The sequence below is a fragment of the Polypterus senegalus genome, chromosome 13, assembly GCF_016835505.1.
Source record: "Polypterus senegalus isolate Bchr_013 chromosome 13, ASM1683550v1, whole genome shotgun sequence".
Lineage (NCBI taxonomy): Eukaryota > Metazoa > Chordata > Cladistia > Polypteriformes > Polypteridae > Polypterus > Polypterus senegalus.
Window position 1 is genome coordinate 54,430,569 of NC_053166.1, and position 23,197 is coordinate 54,453,765.

The 23,197-nt window shown below is 39.3% G+C and overlaps 1 protein-coding gene across 2 annotated transcripts; it reads left to right on the forward strand.

The window, feature by feature from the left end:
• Positions 1-83: 83 nt before the first annotated feature.
• On the forward strand, positions 84-21,397 carry thg1l (tRNA-histidine guanylyltransferase 1-like). 2 transcript variants are annotated; one of them, XM_039774233.1, is made up of 8 exons: positions 84-327; positions 4,139-4,326; positions 4,627-4,865; positions 10,022-10,198; positions 13,032-13,201; positions 17,388-17,476; positions 19,700-19,807; positions 20,346-21,397. In XM_039774233.1, exons 3-8 carry the CDS (start codon positions 4,630-4,632, stop codon positions 20,502-20,504), a joined length of 939 nt encoding a protein of 312 aa, XP_039630167.1. In that variant the 5' UTR covers positions 84-327; positions 4,139-4,326; positions 4,627-4,629; the 3' UTR covers positions 20,505-21,397. The 2 variants fall into 2 exon arrangements, with proteins under 2 accessions (XP_039630167.1, XP_039630168.1); XM_039774234.1 differs by having other exon boundaries at positions 84-289.
• Positions 21,398-23,197: the final 1,800 nt, after the last annotated feature.

Consider the following 23,197-nt stretch of genomic DNA (forward strand, 5'->3'; position numbering starts at 1 on the left):
GCACGCATCGTGACCGGCCCCTTGTCTTTAAGCACCACTAGAGGTCAGTGTTTCACCCGCTTACCCAATACCCAAAGCCATGCTCTTATTTAGAAGGCCTCTGCGCTCTGTGAGGATGCTCTGTCAAATTGTAACGGACGTACAGTTCCTCTTAAAATGTAACATTTAAGTAACGAGATCGGCAAGTAATCTTTCCTAACCCAAACGACGAGTCCGGGTTTGCTATTTGATTTTCAGATTTACTAAGTCCCAATGTGGAGCAAGAGATAGACAGCATTGTAAATAGAAGGTACTCTGTATGCGAGACTAGACGGATCTAAATGTCAGGTCTATATATTATTATTATTATTATTGTCTTGTGTTAGACTGGTGTTTTTGCCTTATTTAATAATGAAATATGTATTCATTAATCTATAAAAGTGTGCTCTGTACTACTGAATTTCTACATGATGTTTTCTATAGTTTTCCAGTTACTGAGGGAGCATTTCATGTATTGTTAGAAAATATTCTTATGCAGTTTATTGTGAGATTTATTTAAAGTACTAAAATATTTTGCATCAGGCAAATCAATGTGTCAGTGCCAGCAAGCAAAAGCCACATAATACTGTATGTAGAATATCTAAGATTTTTTTTTTTTTTGCCTGTAGAATTTCCAAGATTGTTTTAATTTATTTGTCATACATATACTTGTATAATACAATGAAGTGAAATGCTATTGTGGCAAAAACAGCTCTGGCACTGATCATGAAACAAAATATAACAGTATCTGTAATGTACAAGATAGATGTAAAAACCTTTGTCACTGTATAGCAAAGACCAAGTGTCAAAATTAGCATAACTTAGAGTCCGTATAGCCTGAGTAAGACTGAAATGCCAATGATAAAAATGATTAAGTAGAGTTATAAAGTTTGTATGATATGAGGAAAGAAACTTCTGCTCCACCTCTCAGTCCTGGCCACACGGCTGCGGAGGTGTTTGTCTGTAAAAGTTTATGTCGGCAGTGAAATATGTCAGCCATTATCCACTTTTCCATGGGCCTGCACCACTTGCCGTAGGTGTTCTGCTGACTTGGCAGTGTTGTCCTGATGATCCGTTCAGCACACTGAATAATTTTTTTTTGTAGGGATCTGCGCTCTTAGGAGTTGCAACTACCAAACCAGACAGCAATGGATCCAGTGAGCACAGACCATACAGTAGCGCTAAAGAATGCTTTTAGTATGGTAGAGGAGATTTTCAATTGCTTTAATGGCTAGAGATGATATAGGCAGCATCATTAGTCCATGTCAGGTCCTCAGAAATATGCTCTAGCTGCTGACTCTCTCCACCGGAGACCTATACAGTACATCCTAACTGGGGTGTAGTTCCTCTGCCTCTTCTGCCTGAAGTCCCCAGTCATCTTCTTGGTTTTGGACTCATTCAGGTTCAAGTTGTTGTGCCTCCACCTCCTTGTTCATGTAGGCAGACTCATTGTCATTGGAGACCAAGCCATCCCATACCTGGTCATCTGCACATTTCACAATTGTGTCACAGTTTTGCATAGATTTACAATTGTGAGTGTACAGGGAATACAGCAGGAGACTCAGGACGCAACATTGTTATGTACGATGGTGATGGAGGTGACGCAGCCAAGTCTCACCCTCTGTGCTCTGCCAGTCAGGAAGTTCAAAACCCAATCCCAGGTCTCTGAACTTAGTGGCAAGCCTGTGGGAGACTATAGTATTAAAGACTGTAGTGTAGTCAATGAACAACAGCCCCGCATAGTTCCTCTTGTTGACATTCAGGTGAGAAATGATGGAATAGAGGATCTAAGAAATGGCATCATCCATACTTCTATTAGATCTACAAGTATATGAACACTGAAAAGGAGTCAAGTGAGTAGGAAGATCTGAACACATGAAGTCCTTAAAATACTTCATCCCCAGCGATGTCAAGCACTGCAGGGCAGTAGTTGTTGGATAGTTGGAGCAAATGGATACTAGTGGATCTCACGCATAAGTAGCAGACTGAGCCAATGACAGGGTGAAAACAGAGGTGAACAATGGGGCGAGCTGGTCAGCGCCGGACTTTAGGACCACTTAACTCCAGCTTTGCCATTACTGGCAAAGAAACATTTTAATTAATTTAGAAAGGATGTTTGGGATGCTTCCAGTAAAATCAGCCAACATGCTATCAATGTAGTACAGATCTTTGTGGAATTTCCAGTACAACATATCGTCCCATGCAGTGTTACTCTGAACAGTGGTAATAGTTTCAAGTCCAACACTGTCTGATAGAGCAAAGCAAATATGTTCACCCTTCATGGTCTTCATTTAAGACAGTCCCGAAGAATATCACCCATCGATTCTGAGGCTAAATGATGTTGTTTATAAGTATGGTTCAGTCCTTGATATGTTTTGAATAATTTTAATCTAGAAAGATGTGTACAATGCACAATTTTAAGATTAAAGAAATGAAAATGTAAATTTGCTGTTGTTATCTTTAGCCTTCCATACACCTTAATAAAAGGATAAGTGTCTGTGTGTCTGTCTGGTTGCTATGTCTCCGTCATTCCAACAGATGACGCATTGCACACATTTTAGTAATAAAATGTGTTGCATTTTTCATTCCAGTAGATGCTGCATCAAAAACATTAACACCGTTTTTACAAATCCCATTCCAATTAGCGTAAAGCAGACATATGCATTGCATTTGTCATTTTGATAGACAGAGGCCTCACCCTCACTTAACTCTCCCTTCTGCTGAGTGAGTTGTTGAAGTATTTGGTGAAGTAGTCAAGGCTGACTCTGCTTTTTTGGTGATGTTAGCCTCCAGCTCCTTTCAGTTTTAACCTGTAATCCCCAAAACCAAAAGGGCTTTCCATAAGGAGTGGCCCACAACCTACTTTCTTTGAGAGATTCGATGCCTGCCACCCCTTCAGTTGGAATTCAAGAATGAGTGCTTGGTTCTTGCCACACTTCCTTGTATTCCCCCATCATCCCCACTCACGACAAACTCAGCTAAAAGAGCTCCGGTGGTTTTATGGCAGTAGACCACAGAACTATATCTGACCTGAGCATTGAGATGGTAATCTCCACTGGGAATTTTAGGTATTTCTTTACATCCACTCCCATCTCCCAGTTAGCAGCTGATGCCACAACCCTTGTGCTGGTTGGTGTTCTGTAAGAGGTTTCACCTGGCTTAAAGACTCTGATGAAGCAGGGCCCTTTAGTTTTGGTGTCATTTATCCTCTTCTTCCTCTCCTCCTCCAGGCCTGCAGCCACTTCAGCCAAGATCTGGTCCACTTGAACTTCCCATCAGCAGGCTGAACTGGCAGGTTGATGGTATACGTTTGAGGCTTCACAAAAGGAGCAACTCAGACTCTCTGTCAGCCCCCATCAATGTGGATTTGTTGCTGCGGGTGAGACTTCATACGTGCAACATAAGAGGAACTCGATTCGACTGTCCGCCATGCTCCACATGTCCCTTCAAGATCTTCCTTGAATGTCATTCCAGCATGTCCAGCTTCCTTGCTGTTTTCTGGACACTCGAATAGAAACATTATTTAAAAAATAATCAGTCCATCCATTTTCTGAACATCCCTCTTCCAGGGTTGTGAGCCACTATGGCAGCTTCACTCACAAGCAAGATTAGCTGTCACTAACATTATTAGAGACCAAATGAAATCTGCTTCATTCAAAACCTCAGGACCCATGCTTTATTTTACAAGTTGTATGAAGGAAATAAAGCGTTATTTAGGAACGATTTCTCAAAATTTAAATAAAAACCAGTTAGAACAATGACGGTGTGTTCAGAATAAAAAGTATTTACTTTAATCTCTCATACTCTTCTCTCTGTTTTCTTGCACTTTACTAGAACCACAATTGTACAGTATTGTTTTGTTAGGTGTTGATCAGTGAATCCTATGTACTTCATATGTGAAAATATTTTGTGCTATTGTGTTTGAACATTTATTATTTAAATAAAGCATTGTTTATTAAAACGTTACAAAATGTATGATGGAAAAAATATATCTTTGCATATGATATATATATATGTAGTATAGTAATTCTGAAGACATGATTCTAAAGAAGGATGTATTTATGTATTTATTCCTTCATGTATTTTTGCGTTTGTTTTATTTTTTTTTTAATCCAATAAGCACGCAGACTTCGCGAAGGGGAGTCTTCTACATGCTTTCTGCAAGGATACAAATAGTCGTAAGTCTTGTTTCCGGGGAGATTTCTGCAGAGTGACACTTATCCGCTTTGGGAGGCGGGTCTTCCGGATTGGAGGCGGTGTCTCGCACGTGTGCGGTTGTCATTGTAGTTGCAGACTGATGCACTCAAGGTAAAGTAGCATCCTTTTTATTACAAGTATCGGGCGACACGAGTGTTTATTATGACATTAGTTAAGAAGACACGAAACATGTAAATTGTTTGATTTTAAAGTAACAGTGTTGACAGAAAAGAATGTTGTCTTACATTTTGTAACAGTCTAGTTTTACGTTACTTCCAACGGATTGTTTCAGATGTAAAAGACGTGTGTTGACATTTACATGCCTTGGTACCTAGCGCAGAGTACTCGGCATTTCTAAAAGTGGTAACTGATGTTCTAGACGTTTTAACTGTTTGTTTCTTTTCGATGCAGCTGATGTTGCACTTGAACAGTCTGACTGACCTCATCTTACCGACCGCGCTGCGAGTCCTGAAGCCGTGGTTTAAGAGAAGTGCATCCAATACATTTTCCCCAGTCAGCCTTTTCACCACCAGCTGCGGAGGCTCAATGGCGAAGACCAAATTCGAGTATGTACGAAAATTTGAGACTGAGGACACCTGCCTAAGGAACTGCTGGATTGTGGTTCGATTAGATGGGAGAAATTTCCACAAGTAAGCTCATCGTTTGCTTATAATGTACGACAAGCATGACTCCTAGTTTATATCCTAATTATATACAGTACCCTCCATAATGTTTGAGGCAAAGACTTATTATTCTTCGATTTACCCAATTGCTTCACAGTTTTAAAATCAAGCAATTCAAATGTGATTCAAGAGCACATTGCAGACTATAAGGATATTTGCATACATTTCAGTCACAGCATGTCAAAATTACAACACTTTTTCTGCATGATCTCCTTATTTCAGGGCACCATAATGTTTGGGATTATTCAGATGTGTTTCATTGCTTCATTAGTCAGGCATAAGTTACCTAAGGTTGTGTCTACCCTTTAAAGTCTGTACTTGCCATTGTTCAGCATGAGGACAAAATCTGTGCCAATGGAAGTCAAAGAAGACATTATGAGGCTGAAAAACAAAAGTAAAACCATTAGATACATTGGCAAAACCTTTATGTTTACCAAAAATCAACTGTCTGGAACAGGGGTGCCGAGTACGTCGATCGCGATCAACCGGTAGATCGCAAAGGTAGTGCAGGTAGATCGCGTTGCATTCAAAAAATATTTTTTTGAACGTTAATCTATCATATATCCTCCCTATGGCATTTGCCACTTGATTGACATACAGGGTGGCCAGTCTGAGATCTCTTTTCTTCTAACACACTGGTCATGCCGCATGCACGATCAAACGTGCGAGCTACTGCAAAACTTTGGTTATCTAAGTGATCTAGTTAGCCTTCTAATTTATATCGACCAAAGAAGGAATTAAAAACAAAAAATGTTGTTTATGGGCTGGATGTGGAATTGGAAGAGGATTTTTTTTCTCTCATAATGTCACAATTAAGGTGCGTTTGTCTGACCTGTCAATCTATCATTGCTATTCCAAAGAAGGAAAATGTGGAAAGGCACTTTCGAACTGTTCATAAAAACTACGAAAGTGACTTCCTTCTGAAAAACGTTCTGAGAAAGAGAAAGGAGAGGGAACTAAAATCGCAGTTAATCGGACAGCCCTAATTTTTCACTCGGCTGAATTCAGAAGCAAAGGCAGACACACCGAAGCATTGTTCTGGGTGAGTCACTCGATCACTAAACGTAGAAAGTCCTGCCAAAATGGAGAGATGATAAAAGATGCCTTCGTTGAGGCAGGTGGCTAGGGAGAAATTCCTGCTGAGATTTCAAGACCCCTTGCAGGAGAAAAAGGAGTTTCTCCTTGTCATTAAACATGCAGAATACAAGCAAACTTAATAACGATCAATGGCCGCTAGACTTGGCATTTTTTTTTCTGATCTGACCAACATGTTGAATGAGCTTAATTTACAGCTTCAAGGAAAAGAGAAAACCATGGTCAATATGATTAGCTCAGTTAATGCTTTTAAATGAAAAATGCAACATCTGTCCTCAAAGCTGTAGGGCCTTGATTTGGGGAACATCCAGAACCTCGCGTCAGAGCTGGAGACGCAATGGAAGGCTAGTGCGCAACATGACAGCATATACTACACAGAGCAGATTGAAAATTGTCTGTCGGACTTTATCTAATGGAAAAAAAAGTAAAGTAATGAGTCGAGTGTTGCCCAATGTAACGGAGTAAGAGTAGCGTTTCTTCTTCACAAATGTACTCAAGTAAAAGTAAAAAGTATGGTGCAGTAAAACTACTCTTAGAAGTACTTTTTTTTTAAAACGTTACTCAAGTAAATGTAAAGGAGTGTGTATATATATATATATATATATATATATATATATATATATATATATATATATATATATATATATATATATATATATATATATATATGGGGCCACGGGTTGAGGGCATGGAAGCCCTTCCCTGTAGGGGCCCGTGGTCACCGCCAGGCGGCGCCCGATGCCGGTTTATCCCGCACGGTCCGCGGCTGGGGCTGGAGCCCGCCGGGACGCTTCTCTCTCTCTCTCTCTCTCTTTCTCTGGCCACCGCCAGGCGGCGCCCGGTGCCTATATCCCGGAGCCCGCACTTCCGCCACACCAGGAAGTATATATATATATATATATATATATATAGATGATATATAGATATATATATATAGATATACAGTGGTGTGTTCACAATATATATATATATAAAACTATTTGCCCCTTCCTGATTTCTTATTCTTTTGCATGTTTGTCACACAAAATGTTTCTGATCATCAAACACATTTAACCATTAGTCAAATATAACAAAAGTAAACACAAAATGCAGTTTTTAAATGATGGTTTTTATTATTTAGAGAGAAAAAAATCCAAACCTACATGGCCCTGTGTGAAAAAGTAATTGCCCCTTGTTAAAAATAACCTAACTGTGGTGTATCACACCTGAGTTCAATTTCCGTAGCCACCCCCAGGCCTGATTACTGCCACACCTGTTTCAATCAAGAAATCACTTAAATAGGAGCTGCCTGACACAGAGAAGTAGACCAAAAGCACCTCAAAAGCTAGACATCATGCCAAGATCCAAAGAAATTCAGGAACAAATGAGAACAGAAGTAATTGAGATCTATCAGTCTGGTAAAGGTTATAAAGCCATTTCTAAAGCTTTGGGACTCCAGCGAACCACAGTGAGAGCCATTATCCACAAATGGCAAAACATGGAACAGTGGTGAACCTTCCCAGGAGTGGCGGCTGACCAAAATTACCCCAAGAGCGCAGAGACGACTCATCCGAGAGGTCACAAAGACCCCAGGACAACGTCTAAAGAACTGCAGGCCTCACTTGCCTCAATTAAGGTCAGTGTTCATGACTCCACCATAAGAAAAAGACAGGGCAAAAACAGCCTACATGGCAGATTTCCAAGACGCAAACCACTGTTAAGCAAAAAGAACATTAGGGCTCGTCTCAATTTTGCTAAGAAACATCTCAATGATTGCCAAGACTTTTGGGAAAATACCTTGTGGACTGATGAGACAAAAGTTGAACTTTTGGAAGGCAAATGTCCCGTTACATCTGGCGTAAAAGGAACACAGCATTTCAGAAAAGAACATCATACCAACAGTAAAATATGGTGGTGGTAGTGTGATGGTCTGGGGTTGTTTTGCTGCTTCAGGACCTGGAAGGCTTGCTGTGATAGATGGAACCATGAATTCTACTGTCTACCAAAAATCCTGAAGGAGAATGTCCGGCCATCTGTTCGTCAACTCAAGCTGAAGCGATCTTGGGTGCTGCAACAGGACAATGACCCAAAACACACCAGCAAATCCACCTCTGAATGGCTGAAGAAAAACAAAATGAAGACTTTGGAGTGGCCTAGTCAAAGTCCTGACCTGAATCCAATTGAGATGCTATGGCATGACCTTAAAAAGGCGGTTCATGCTAGAAAACCCTCAAATAAAGCTGAATTACAACAATTCTGCAAAGATGAGTGGGCCAAAATTCCTCCAGAGCGCTGTAAAAGACTCATTGCAAGTTATCGCAAACGCTTGATTGCAGTTATTGCTGCTAAGGGTGGCCCAACCAGTTATTAGGTTCAGGGGGCAATTACTTTTTCACACAGGGCCATGTAGGTTTGGATTTTTTCTCCCTAAATAATAAAACCATCATTTAAAAACTGCATTTTGTGTTTACTTGTGTTATATTTGACTAATGGTTAAATGTGTTTGATGATCAGAAACATTTTGTGTGACAAACATGCAAAAGAATAAGAAATCAGGAAGGGGGCAAATAGTTTTTCACACCACTATATATATATATATATATATAGATAGATAGATAGATAGAGATATATATATATATCTCTATCTATCTATCTATCTATCTATCTATCATTTTTAATTTTTAATATAGGTAGATCATTTTGACCTGGTCATTTTAAAAGTAGCTCACAAGCTGAGAAAGTGTGGGCACCCCTGGTCTGGAATGTCACTAAGAAGAAAGAATGCAATGGTGAGCTCAGTAATTACAAAGGGACTGATAGGCCAAGGAAGACCTCCACTGCAGATGACAGAAGACTCCTCACTATGGTAAAGATAAAGCCTCAAACATCTGTCCAACAGATCAGAAACAGTCTTTAGGAGGTAGATGTGTATGTGTCAGAAAAGACTTCATGAACAGAAACACAGAAGCCACACTGCAAGCTGCAAACAATTAGCCACAAAAAGAGGATAGCTAAATTTGTGAAAAAGTACTTAAAGAGCCTTTAGAATTCTAAAAAAAGATCTTGTGGAAAGATGAAGCTGTGTCAGAGTGATGGTAACACCAAACTGTAGAGATCCAAAGCATACCACCTTATCTGTTGAACATGGTGATTGAGGTGTTATAGATTGGGCATGTATGGCTGCCACAGGTACTGGCACACTTATTTTCATTGATGATTTAACTGCTCACAGTAGTTGCAGAATGAATTCTGAGGTGTATAGAAAGTTCCAGTAAATGCATCCAAACTCAACAAGTTTTTGACCCTAAACATTTAGCTAAGGCATCGCAGATGTTTGTCAAAGTTAAAAAATGAAAAACTCTTGAATAGCCAAGCCAGTCACCTTATTTAAATCCAACAGAGCATGCCTTTCATATGCTGACGAGAAAACCTAAGGGGACAAGCCACTGAAACAAGGAGGAGCTGAAGATGGCAGAGCATCACCAATAAAGATCCTGAGCACCTGGTGATGTCTGTGAATCGTAGACTCCAAGTAGTCACTACATGTAAGGGGTATGCAACAAAATACTAAATCTGACTGCTTTAATATACCAACCTTTGCTATGTCCCAGACATTAGAATTCCCTGAAATGGAGGACCATGCATAAAACGTGTTATAATTTCTACATGGTGTGACCAAAATGTAAGAAAATACCTTTAAATGAAAGTCTTCAATGTGCACTTTAACCACAACTGAATTGTAACTTTGATCTGTGGAGCAGAGGGGTAAATCAAGGAAAAATGTGTCCTTGTTCAAACATTATGGATGGCAGAGCAGTTTATATTTTCATCACATATTATAAACGGTATGATTTTCGTGTAATGTTTTGATGGAAGTGGCAAACAAAGAGCCCATTGAAGGAGCTGCAGTTAGCGATGCCAAGTGAGGAGTCCTCAATGTTCCAAGGTTATTGGTAATTAAATAAAGCCCATGCCTTCCTTTCAGTGCTTAAGAATTTGTTCTGCTGTGTTCATTTGCTGCTCCTGTGATCTTTATACTTGTTCTCTAGGTTTGCAGAGGACCACAAATTTAAAAAGCCTAATGATGATCGTGCCCTCCACCTTATGACACGGTGTGCTCAGGCTGTAATGGAGGGTTTAGAAGACATTGTGGTTGCTTATGGACAAAGTGATGAGTACAGTTTTGTTTTCAAGAAGGAGTCTAACTGGTTTAAAAGAAGAGCGAGGTAGGAATGTTTTGTATTTCATTCATTTGGCATGCATGTTCACATGGTGTTCATTTTCTCCATTATGTTTATGTATGTCTATAACAATTATATAAATGATAGTAAGCATCCTTCTTAGCACTCCCGAGTTTTGGGTCAAGTCTTTATAGAGTTTGCACACTCTCTTCCTTTTGCAGTATTCCTCCCGATCCAGAAGATGTGCATGTTAGGTTAACTAATTCCTGAATTCGTGTACCTTGCTAGATTGGCAGCCTTTCAGCGTTAATCCCTGCCATTTGGCTTTGCTTCCGGGATAGACATCAGTTCCCCACAACTCTCACCTGGTTAGGCAGGTTAAAAAAATGGATGGATGGTTTTTCAGTTCATTGACATACCTTAGAGCACAATGCCAAGTAATTATTACTACTTCCGCTGTCTCAGAAGTATAAAAAATAGCGTCAGCTGTACAGTACATGGCAACATTGTACAACAGTCACTGATTGCTAAACAAAGCAATAGGTTACAATATGGTCTCTTTTTAAAAGAATTCACAGATACAGCACATGGTTATAAAATGAAATTAACTTTAGAATGCTTACCCTATGGTTTTACAGAAAGCACAACATTCAGTTTTTTATTTCATATTGTGCACTCCACTCCAGCAAGTTTCAGATTTGTGCTAGCATTTTGTTTTTGATTTAGATTCTGTTTCGGAGTATTATAGGAATAAGCTTGGTAATCTAGTTTGTGTTTCCTTTATGAATAAAGTGGGTTTTTTTAATCTTCAATTTGCCTTATACAATTTTTTTTTATTAGGAATTTGTTAGTTTTTACATACCCCTTAGGGTCAAAGCACAGGCTCAGCCATTGTGCAGCATCCCTGGAGCAAGTACAGGTTAAGGGCCTTGCTCAAGGGCCCAGCAGAGTAGGATCCCTTTTGGCAGTAACAGGGATTTGAAACTGGCAGCCTTCAGCGCAGATCCTTGGCCTCAGAGCCGCCACTCCGCCCCATTTGACTTAATTTTAGTGTCATGTGATGCACATAGACATATCACCAATAATGCAGTCTTGGTTCTTTGGAATTTTCTGGTCTCTCAACATCAGACAGATTCATCGGTTTGTGTTAAAGAATTCTGCTAGTCCACAGATTGCTCTTTCTGATCCACAGCCAACTAGAGGCTGTCTTTAATGGCTGCAATGGGCAGCCTGTATGATGGTTCTGATGGCTTTCCTCTTGTGTGACCATCCGTGTTGCAGAGGAGGTTAAGGGTCTTACAGAGAAATGGTCATTGGATCCCAGTGGAGCAGGGTCTGTGTTAATGCCCTTTTCTTCTAAAGTTGAAAGCATGTGACCTTGTGTGATTTTAACCTGTAAGTTATACACTATTGTTCACAAATTTCAGAACACTACAATTTTTCCAGTTTAGTTGAAATGCAATGAATGACCTAAAATGATAAAAAGGTAAGCAGTAAACTACCAGAGGTTTACATTTAAAGTTTAGGTTAGTAATGCAAAAAGGACATTTCAGTACGTTAGAAAAACGCTGCTCAAGGAACCACTAAGAGGTTACAACCTACAGATGTTCTACAGCAGTTAAAGGAAGTTAAGCTTTGCAGGCTGAAGCAAACAATTTGCACAGGTGTCCCAACTTCTGCTGATTACTTTAAAAGCCTCTCTCTTTCTTAAAGCAGACACCCTCTAAAGTACACATTGGGCAATATTACACAGTAGAGAGTTGTACATTCCAGTGATAACTGCAAGAAAATTGCAAATAAATGAAATGAGACAAGGCATTATTACCCTTAGTGTAGTCCTTTGATTATTTTCTGTAAATGAAAGTGTCAGTGAGTACAGTGCTGTCCTACAAGATCCAAACGCAATTGGAAACTGAAACAAACTGATAGGAAGAGATCTGGCGGACCCAAAGTCACAACCCAATCAGAAGTTAAGTTTCCGAGGGGCACCAGCTTGTGTGACAGGCACCTCATAGCACAACAGCTTAACAGTGGTTGGGGGGGGGGAGTAAGTCTCAGTTTATACTGTGAGGAGGAAGACGTGACGTAGGTTTAATGGGGTGAGTGACAGAAAGGATGCCAATCCTTCCTTAAAGGCGAAAGAGTGCTGTGGACTGCTGCAGACTGGAAGAAAGTCTTATGAATCAAGATTTGAAAACTTTGGTTCATCACACAGTGTGTTTCTACGCCATCAAGTTGGTGAAAGGATGGCTCCCCAGTATATGACACCAGCTCTTAAGCTTGGAGGGGGAACTGTGATGGTCTGGGGTTCTGCTGGGGGCAGAGTTGGTGACTTGCACAGAGTGACTGGCATTCTGAGTCAAAAGGGTTACCAGAGCATGGCTGTTATATCCGCAAACGGTAGCTACTTTCATTAACCAAACATTTCAATAAACTTTTGTACACTTAATGATTTCTTGACTTATTTTTTATTTGCTATTGCTTATCTGTTCTATGCCTTGATTTCATGAAACATTAAGGTCATGCATTTTTAAAACTGACATGTTCTAAAACTTTGACTGGTAGTGTACATTGAACTTAAAAATGAAATTAAAAAATTCAGTTCAGCCCTAATGATACATAGAACATGCAAGATGTTTAGTCAACTGTAATAGATAGCACTTTATTTGCCCCAACTGAGAGATTGAGCTTTTTGATACTCTACCTTGGGTGCTATGTCAAAGAGAAATTCTAATATAAGTTCTAAATGTTTGCTTGAGAAGTTCTCCATAATCATTCAAGATGTACCTCGGATTAACATGAATAAGGAGAGGCTAATGTCCCCTGATTAAAGCCACTATTACCACTGTATTTATGTGTTTCTTTTCTTTTTTCCTAGCAAGTTCATGACACACGTGGCTTCCCATTTTTCTTCAAGCTATGTTTTTTACTGGAAGGACTATTTTCATGACCAGGAGCTGCTTTACCCACCAGGGTTTGATGGAAGAGTAATTTTGTACCCAAGTGATGAGAACCTCCGAGACTATCTGAGCTGGAGACAGGCTGATTGTGAGTAACAGCTGAGCTTTAATTTGCAAACAATCAGCTGATGAGGTTTTTCATCATTTTCTAAAGCTAATGTCACATGGCGTGACTTCTAGTTGTTGGGTATGTTAGATTGCTGACTGCAGTGGTTGATCTCTTTGCCGGACAGTGTCCGTTTACACAAGTGATATCCCATTATATAAAGCATTTTGACACACACACCTCAAACTTCTTCCTTGGTCACATGTACAATACATTTCAGTCATTATTTTGTCTTTAAAGATTGCTATTGTGCCCACAATTTAGAGAGTGCAGATGCAATGTGGTTCCCCGTGTTGAAGGGAAATTACACCTGAATGAAGAATCATTGCTAGTGTCTACTTTGTGCCCAAGTGCGGAGTAAAGCCTCCTGCAACTCGCTTAATAACAACATTCTGCTGAATTTCAATACAAATTGTGACAGAAACAGCAAAGTGTTAACCTAAAGCAGCATCATATAATTTGAATGATCACAGATCAGCAGGTGAAATTACTGTCATTTTGGTTTTGAAAGTTTGAGCACTGTCCTTTCTTAAAAAAAAAAAAAAAAAGAGGTACTTGCTTATTTAAATGACATATTGGTGTATGAACACGGTTTTCATATACTTATTTATAAAAAAAATTTGTTTGCATTTAAACAACCGTTTTGTTTTACTTTTACTTGATATTTAGACTTCATTTTGATTTGTTTGAACTTGTGCATCTTGTACTGAGATCCCTACTGCTATTTACATTGTTTGTCAGCATTAGGCTGTGTAATCTAAATACAAATCTGAGATTTTTTTAAAGTAATTTAATTATTTTAACTAAATCTTAAATGGTGTAATGCAGTGTGGTAGTTTATTTCAACATATCTAATAATGCATCAAATCATCATATGCCTTTTTTTCAAGTTTTATAAAATGAAGACTGCAATGTCTTCCCCAGTCCAGTTTGATTCATGTGCATGCTATAAATCAAACGGTTCTGCTGCTTTCAGATTTACATGTAGAACACAAAACCAAAGAGGACTCCGCTTGTACTTTTTGGTTGTGCATGTTGTGTTTTTTTTTTCTGCTCAGTATTTTTTGGCCACATGGTCATCTGAAGTTGACATGATGTTCAGCAGAGTTTCCCAAGGATAGCAGTGTGCGTTTATTTTCATTCTAGTTCTAGCGATTGATCGCAAGTCACTTGTGGCATCTTACTGAAATTTCAGCTTATGAGATGCAAACAAAATGAGTGTAAAATAATGTGTTTACAGTTGATGCATAGGGATACTTGCCATTTTTTAAACAGATATACTTCATTGTTAGTAAATTATAGCATCCTTTTGTTGAGATTCTTTATTCCCTCTGGCTGAGGTGAGGTGGGATAAAACATTCAGTGTTTAATTTATATAACTCTCATCACAAAGCTTATCTTTAGAAGTCGCTTTTAAAAAGCAAACAATTATGCAATCAATACAACATCATTTGGTATATGATAAATTAAATGAAATTCTAAATAAAGTGACATGGGTATCCACTGACTGTATAGTAGAACTGTCATGATAAGAACAGTATTATTGAAATGCTGTTTAGAACGCAGTAGAAAAAGAGACGAGGTTTCATTTGTGATTTGAACGTAGCAGCCATAAAGCTAAATGAAAAGGAGAGCATGCAGCTTGTGACTATAATTTAACGCATCAAGCACATGGCAGAGAGCAGTCTTGTTCTGCCTCTTGTGACTTATACTTTCCCATGAAAGAAATACAAAGTTCATTGATAATCTATATATTTTCTCCCTTGTGTTGAGAGTCCTCTTAACCATTTGTTTAAACTTATATTTTAAGTATCTGTTCAAACTAATGTTGTGTGCTCTGCTCCAAATTGCAATGCAGCTAAGTATCTGCATTTTTGCTGATAGCATCTTCACAGAAATTTTAATGCTTTTTTTTAAATATTTAAAATTCACATTTTATGGTTAACACTGTAAGAATATTAGAAAACATGTTAGTTGAATGCACAAGACAAGATCCATTCCAGTATCTGTAAACATCTGTTGTTGACTGATGGGGTTTTATCCCCAGTTGCAATGTAACTTGTCTATACTTGTGTTCCAAAGAGCAAGAAAATAAGAATTTTTAATGTCTTTAATTAATGGTCAGAACCTAAGGGTTCCTGAAACTGCATTAGGTGGTCATGGTACTGATTCTGTGAATGAATAGCTTATTAACGCTTTCTATTAATTTTCCATCTCTGTACGTACTTTCACAGAACAAGGATGGATACTGTAACCATTAAATGATGATATATTTTGTAAACCTGGCTTTCCTGAATGAGGTTATGAAAATAAGTCATAACCCTGTAACGGTGGATTGAAGAAAGGACTTCAGGTGCTGCTTACCATACATAGCAGTAGATAGATAGATAGATACTTTATTAATCCCAAGGGGAAATTCATATACTCCAGCAGCAGCATACTGATAAAAAATAATATTAAATTAAAGAGTAATAAAAATGCAGGTAAAACAGACAATAACTTTGTATAATGTTAACGTTTACCCCACCAGGTAGAATTGAAGAGTCGTATAGTGTGTGGGAGGAACGATCTCCTCAGTCTGTCAGTGGAGCAGGACAGTGACAGCAGTCTGTCGCTGAAGCTGCTCCTCTGTCTGGAGATGATCCTGTTCAGTGGATGCAGTGGATTCTCCATGATTGACAGGAGCCTGCTCAATCCTTGTCGCTTTGCCACGGATGCCAAACTGTCCAGCTCTGTGCCTACAATAGACCCTGCCTCCCTCACCAGTTTGTCCAGGCGTGAGGTGTCCCTCTTCTTTATGCTGCCTCCCCAACACACCACTGCGTAGAAGAGGGCGCTCACCACAACCATCTGATAGAACATCTGCAGCATCTTATTGCAGATGTTGAAGGACGCCAACCTTCGAAGGAAGTATAGTCGGCTCTGTCCTCTCTTGCACAGAGCATCAGTATTGGCAGTCCAGTCCAATTTATCATCCAGCTGCTCTCCCAGGTATTTATAGGTCTGCACACAGACACCTTTGATGATCATGGGGTCCAGGAGGGGCCTGGGTCTCCTAAAATCCATCACCAGCTCCTTGGTTTTGCTGGTGTTCAGGTGTAGGTGGTTTGAGTCAACATCATCCAACCGGTGCTCCTTGGGGACAAGCTGACAGAGATGGGAGTATACTCACACTTGGTGGCACAGATTGTGGACTATCTTACAGACAGACCTCAGTATGTGCGTCTCGGGAACTGCAGGTCTAACATTGTGGTCAGCAACACAGGAGTGCCTCAGGGGCCTGTACTTTCTCCGGTCCTGTTCAGCCTATATACGGTACATCGGACTTCCAATACAACTCAGAGTCCTTCCACAAGCAAAAGTTCGCTGATGACACTGCTATCGTGGGCTTGCATCAGGAGTGGGCAGGAGGAGGGGTATAGGAACCTAAGGTGTTGAAGTACTTCATTAGTTTAGCAATGCACCTTGGGGGAAAAAAATATATTTGGAATATAACACCTATAATAAAACCAACCATATAGTTTCTAGAGTGAGCCTGCATATCTCTAACATAATAAGTACATTTAATATCAGCAGTATATTGTGCCAGGTTCTGCTGTGAAAATTCCACAGAAATTAGAAATTATTACTAATTACTATTATTACTTAATTTTGTGAAGATTGAAGGTTTCCATCTGTATTACTATACCTTAAAATTGCATCTATTCTCAGTGACTCTTACTTAACCAAAATAGTCTACTTTTGCAACATTGTTTAGAGTTTCTTAAAAATATGCAACCTGTGGTAAAAGATTTACCTTCTTGTTGCAATTTAATCCATAATTTATTGTTACCTTGGTAAAACAAGCACGTAGTCTGTAATGTAAGCCTTATCATGTAATGGCTTTTAGTAGCTCAAGCTTTCATTATGTAGAAAGTGCTGTTTAGAATTGCTTTGATGCAGCTTGTGGTAGTTTTTTTCTTTTTTCCCATCATTACTAAAACATTCCATTTCAACATTCAGATGCTCTTAGTATCTTGTTGTTTTTGCCTGAGCAGGCCCCACTTTTTTCTTTGAAGTCCTTCATTTCATGTTATTGTCACTGGAGCTCTCTGGCTCTTTAGGTATTGTAGTCCCTTTGCTACAGGCCTTTTAAATTGTCAATTAGCTGTTGTGTTATTCTTTTCAGGTCACGTCAACAACCTTTACAACACTGTCTTCTGGAACCTTGTGCTAAAGGGAGGATTAACAAACACACAGGCTGAGGAAAGACTGCGGGTAAATACTGTTGATTTAATTGAAGACATTCGATTTATAGCATGATGTCATTTCTCGGAACTAATTTAGTAACTGCTTTGTTGTTAGTGGTAAAGTGGCAATTTATACAAATGCCAGATAGTGTTAAGCCCGAAGCCACTTACAGGAGCAGATTATTGCACTTTATGCTTGCATATCAGCAAGTGAAGCCCCTTCAAACTTGGCAAATGTTGCCGAGTCAGCAGTCCTTTGGTCATGCCCTAGGATGCTTTGCCAAAGTCCAGTCCTTTTCATGAGTAACTGCTGTTGCTACTAGTTTTCATTTTAGCTGTTCACCTAAATCAATGTTTGAACATGCTTGTTTTGATGCTACTGCGTTGTGTATTGACATGCATAATTACAGCACAGAATTTAATGTGCCAAGCATGTAGTTCTCATTTTTGTAACTCTGTTTGCGTCTTTTCGATGAGATTTTGCTGTCTGTTTTCAATTTTCTGAAATAACCTTTAGAAACTGACATATGAAGGGAGGTTGGATTTTGTCTCTTCTTGGATATTTCATTTAATGGTTGCCTGATTTTGTTTTTATTATGATCAGCACTACTAACCCCCTTTTACGTATTTAACTTAGATCATTTCCCCTTGGGATTAATAAAGTATCTATCTATCTATCTATCTATCAATCTATCTATCTATCTATCTATCTATCTATCTATCTATCTATCTATCTATCTATCTATCTATCTATCTATCAATACTTTAAAACTCATGAAGTTTCAGATCAGGGTCACAGGAGCCAGTGCCTATCCTGGCATCACTGGGCACGAGGCTGAAAAGTTTGCCAGTCCATTCCAGAACCAAGTGATTCATACATCAGCACTCACAGTCACAAACAGCCAATTTAGAGTAGTCGGTTAACTTTATACACACACACAGGATGGAAACCCATAGACACAATGGGAGATGCAGAATCCATGAGGCAAGAGTATTAATGAATGCCTAACCATGCCACCATCTTTAATAGTTCAGAGTTAAAAACTCTTTTTAGTTATTATACTGAAATATATTAAACATTCAATAAGCTGTATCAGTTTGAAATTGACCTAGAATTAGTCTCATGACTACTGATGTAAAACCAATTCTGTCAATTTGGACAAAGCAAGTGAGAGCACATGTGTTCACATGTTAAACTTTCAAACTCCAGTGATTCTGTAAGATGCCCTTGTATGCTGGCAAGTTTGAAAAGCCACATCCATTATTAAGACTGCGTCTGCTCACAACATTACATGTGTGCCTGGGTGACAGATTCAAACCAGCAGCATCCTATGAATGTAAAGGCATGACATGGTACCTGACTAATGAGCTCCATAATAAAGAAATTATTAAGTTTAATATGCACAAAAAATAGCTAAATGTGGCATGAAATGTTTTTGTTGCTAATTTCTTTATGTAATCATTTTTTCATTTATTTATTCCAGTGACACCGTGTGCCACATGAAAGACATCTAAAAATGAAAAGTGCCTTTCGGACCCATCAAAGTTGAGAGGGTGGGCTCTAACGATTTAGTGGTTTTACTGTTTTTTTTTAAATTTATTTTATTTTATTGGTGAATCAAAAACACACTAGAGCCCACCCTCTTAACATTTGGTGCTGTCAGTGACACTTAACGCTGAAATAAAATAAATATGCCGCAAAAAGAATTCTTTTATACGCTCACATGGCATTGTGTTTTTTTATTTATTTATGGTCACGTTTCACAATATATTTATTTGCATATTTGTTTAATTTTGCCCAAAGTATTCCTCCATAATCAGCCTTCCTAAAACCTTGGGCTTGTCAGAAATCACAGGAAGAATCATTAAATTTAAAAGGAAGAAAAAGCATATAGACATGTGGTCTTATTAATGCATGATTAATGGGGAGAGTTTATGGTATGAGAGAAGATGAAACGTGAAAAGTTACATTTTGTGACATTCTTGTTGACCTTGTGCCTCATCTAACAAACTTCGACTAGAGTCACGTATTTACTGAAATTTATGTCTAAGTTGGTTAATTTTGATAGTTTGTTCTACTTTGTATTTTGAACCTCATCAACTAAATCTTTATAATGAAACCAATAGTAATTCTTTCTTGTTCAGCGTCTGTGATTGTGTGTCTCTGAGCATCATAAGGAAATGACACTGATTAGAACTTCAAATAAAGACTGTTAAACAACATGGATAACCAGTTTCTTTCTTTTATCAGGGCACTCTTTCGTCTGATAAAAATGAGATTTTGTTTTCGGAGTTCAGCATAAACTACAACAATGAGCCTTTGATGTACAGAAAAGGCACAGTGCTTGTTTGGACAAAGGTAAAACAGTTTTGTTGGGTTTTTGATATTTTCTTTCCTTCACAGATGTAGAAAATACATAAAGCCATTTTGAGTGTGCTGTCTGCCAGCTGTCCATTGGCTATTCAGTTTTAACTTTGGGATTTGTGAATTGAACTATATTTGACAGAGGATTGCTTTGTTTTTCATGGAAGTAGTAATTGTGCTCTTTACATCCACCTTAATAAAAGGGTAAGTGTCTGTGTGTCAGCCTGGTTGTTATGTCTATGTCATGCCAAAAATAAAAAAAAATAAAAATGGCACCACACACACATTTTTAGTAAAATGCATTGCACTTGTCATTCCGATAGATGGGGCGTCACAGAAACAGCTTTTACAAATCTCATACCAAATGGCGTATAACAGACATACGCATTGCAACATTTTCTCGGGATTAATCGTCTGTCTGTCTGTCTGTCTAATCTATCTATCTATCTATCTATCTATCTATCTATCTATCTATCTATCTATCTATCTATCTATCCTTGTGTATTGATTTACCAAACTTTGCTTTTTATAGGAGGTTGAAACAAGAACAAAAAATGCCAAAGGTTTAGTGGAGGAAAAGGGGAATGACACTGTGGTTAAGAAAAGTGTGAAGAAAGCAACACCACTTCATTGTGACCTTATTGGGGACAAGTTTTGGGAGGAGCACCCAGATATTTTAATGGGTCACTGACAACACAAGGCTTCAGATTTTTTTTTTTTTTTTTTTTTTTTTAATTCTGAGTGACATCTTCGGCATTCTAAAACTTCCTGCATACAGTATATTTAACTGTGGGCTTCGGACGCCATTGTCGGATGATACTGTAAAGAAATAAACATCCCTGCAAAAGATGCCATCTTGATAGCTGTCAGCCTTGAGAGATTATTTCTTGAAACCTTTCTTGCAAAAATTTACAAATGAATCCGATTCCTCCAACTGAACTGTTTCAAAGCTGATTGTCCCCAGTCCAGATTTTTATAAGCTGTCAAAAAGGTTCCTTTTGATTTTGATCTGCTGGTGTTGATCTGATCACTGCTGAACACGGTTTGTGCTTTGCTATGTGGGAGTCATGCAAGTTAAGATTCTTAGTGCTGCTGGAGACCTGGGAGAAGTTGGCGAGCTCTGGCAGCAGGTCAGCCTGTCCTAGATTACAGTTTGTCATGAATTACACAAGCCTCCAGGCGTCAGTGCTGGAATATCCTGGTGATTTGAGTTATTACAGTCGATGGGGGATTGGGATTCTCCTTTAATTAATTATACAGCACCTTAAGCTGCACTGCTCTCAGATTTGTATTTGTTTGTATTTCTGCATATGTCCGTGTGCTGACATCCTCCGTTATGAATTGTGTGTCGATCCTTGTGAGCGTCTGCTGTGCAGCTGGGTGTATTAGTGGACTTCTCTCCACCCCAAGGCCGCCTGTCTCAAATGGCCGAGGAGCCTTCACATTCACTGGACATTGGCGTGGGCAGCTCTGTCCACAACAGGAAAGTGTTTTCATTGTTAACTATGGCAAGGCTTTTTTGAAACTTGTAAAAAATGTATAAAAGTGCTTTATCCTTTTTTATTTAAACCTCTTATTAACATACATTGCTTACTTGTTTGTTCTTTTTGCTTACTTATTAATATTGACTTTCACATCTTTTATCGTGACTGACTGCCACTGTGAGAGTATAATAATTCTGAGGTAGAAGAAATACATCAATCAGGTAAAGCTACTCAACCTTCCTTGATCCTAAATGTAACCGCGTAACCCCAGACATGTGGGTTCTGATTTCATACAAAACAAATTTCTGTGCTTTAGAGTTTAGTTTAGAAGTCGGGGGGGTGAAAATAAGAAAGTAGTCTGAGTGCTCAGCAATTCATTGTGCCGGTGGTCCTACAATAGTGGGACTTGATATAACACAGAGGTGGCAGTCTGTGTCAAACACACTGGGGAAGCATTTTGGGACCCTTTTTTTTTTTTTTTTTTATATAGAAATTCACTTACATTGTGTCACGGAATGTGGAAACAATGAAAGTGAGAGACTGGCTGTTAAAAATATGCCATCCCACAGGGGTGTGGGTTGATTTGCTTGCTCTAGATTTGAGCCCCCATGAGCCTTGACACATCGGTGCTACTCGCTGCACCGCCATGCCCCTCTCTAGCATGTGCCATGCTAAATGAAACATGAAAAGGCCCAAATCAACAACCCTTCTGACAAGACACCTGATTGCTTTATCAGCCTTTCACTTAAAGATTGCACCAATTGACCATACTGTTGTGCAAGTGTCCCTTTTCTGAAGTGTTGCGTCTGTTCCTTGCACTAGCGGTGTAAGTATGATATGTTGTGAAATGATTCTGCAATCAATCAGGAAGGTTACTTTATCAGATCAGAGCAGAAATGTTAAAGGCAACCGCAATACCCCGTGGCTGTCCATGATGTGCTTGGTCCGTATATGTATTTTGACATAGAGATCCCAGTCATTTGTGTTTTGAAGTCCCTTAAATAGACCAGTTAGACCAGTTCCAAATGGTTGATCGTGGGTGGAATTGTGATTCAGCTAGTATGTCCCCTCACGCCCTTTAAATTAAGCCCTGGCTGTGCCCTTGTAGTCCTGTCACTGGCTATTGCTTTTAATACTTCAATCCTCTTAAGACTTACTGCCCACCCTGGTTGTATTAAAACTCGTCTCATCCTCCTGCGTTCCTCCAAGTACTTTGGATTTCCTCCCTCTGCCCCCGAGACATTACCTGTTAGTTTAGCTTAATGGGGATTTCATAAGGGCACTGCCATGGGTGCCATGGTAGACTGGCTGATCACTGCCTGGCACCCATTTCTGTCAGGGTAAGCTCCTGACCCCCCAAAACCCTGAACTGGATTTACTGGGTTTGACAATATTACAACGCCTGCCTCAACACTGGTTTTCCACCTGATTGGAGTGCTTCCCACTGTCTAAAGACATGTTCGTATTTTAGTTGGCCCAGTATGAATAGGCCTCCCAATTCACTGACTCTCATTCCAGAATTGGTTCCTGTAGACATGTCTGTAGACTAGTCACATCATACACAGGTACCAAACAAAAGCCACACAACGTCGTACTTCTGACGTGCATCACACAGAGCAGCCACTTCTTTCAACTCATTTTGCACTTAGACATTGCCACCCTGGTCTGAAACGTGCCTTCTGGATGCCAGTTCAGACGTTGCCACCCTGCTCTGAAACGTGCCTTCTGGATGCCAGTTCAGACATTGCCACCCTGCTCTGAAACGTGCCTTCGGGATGCCAGTTCAGACGTTGCCACCCTGCTCTGAAACATGCCTTCGGGATGCCAGTTCAGACATTGCCACCCTGCTCTGAAATGTGCCTTCGGGATGCCAGTTCTCTCAAAGTCAGCTGTCCTCTCA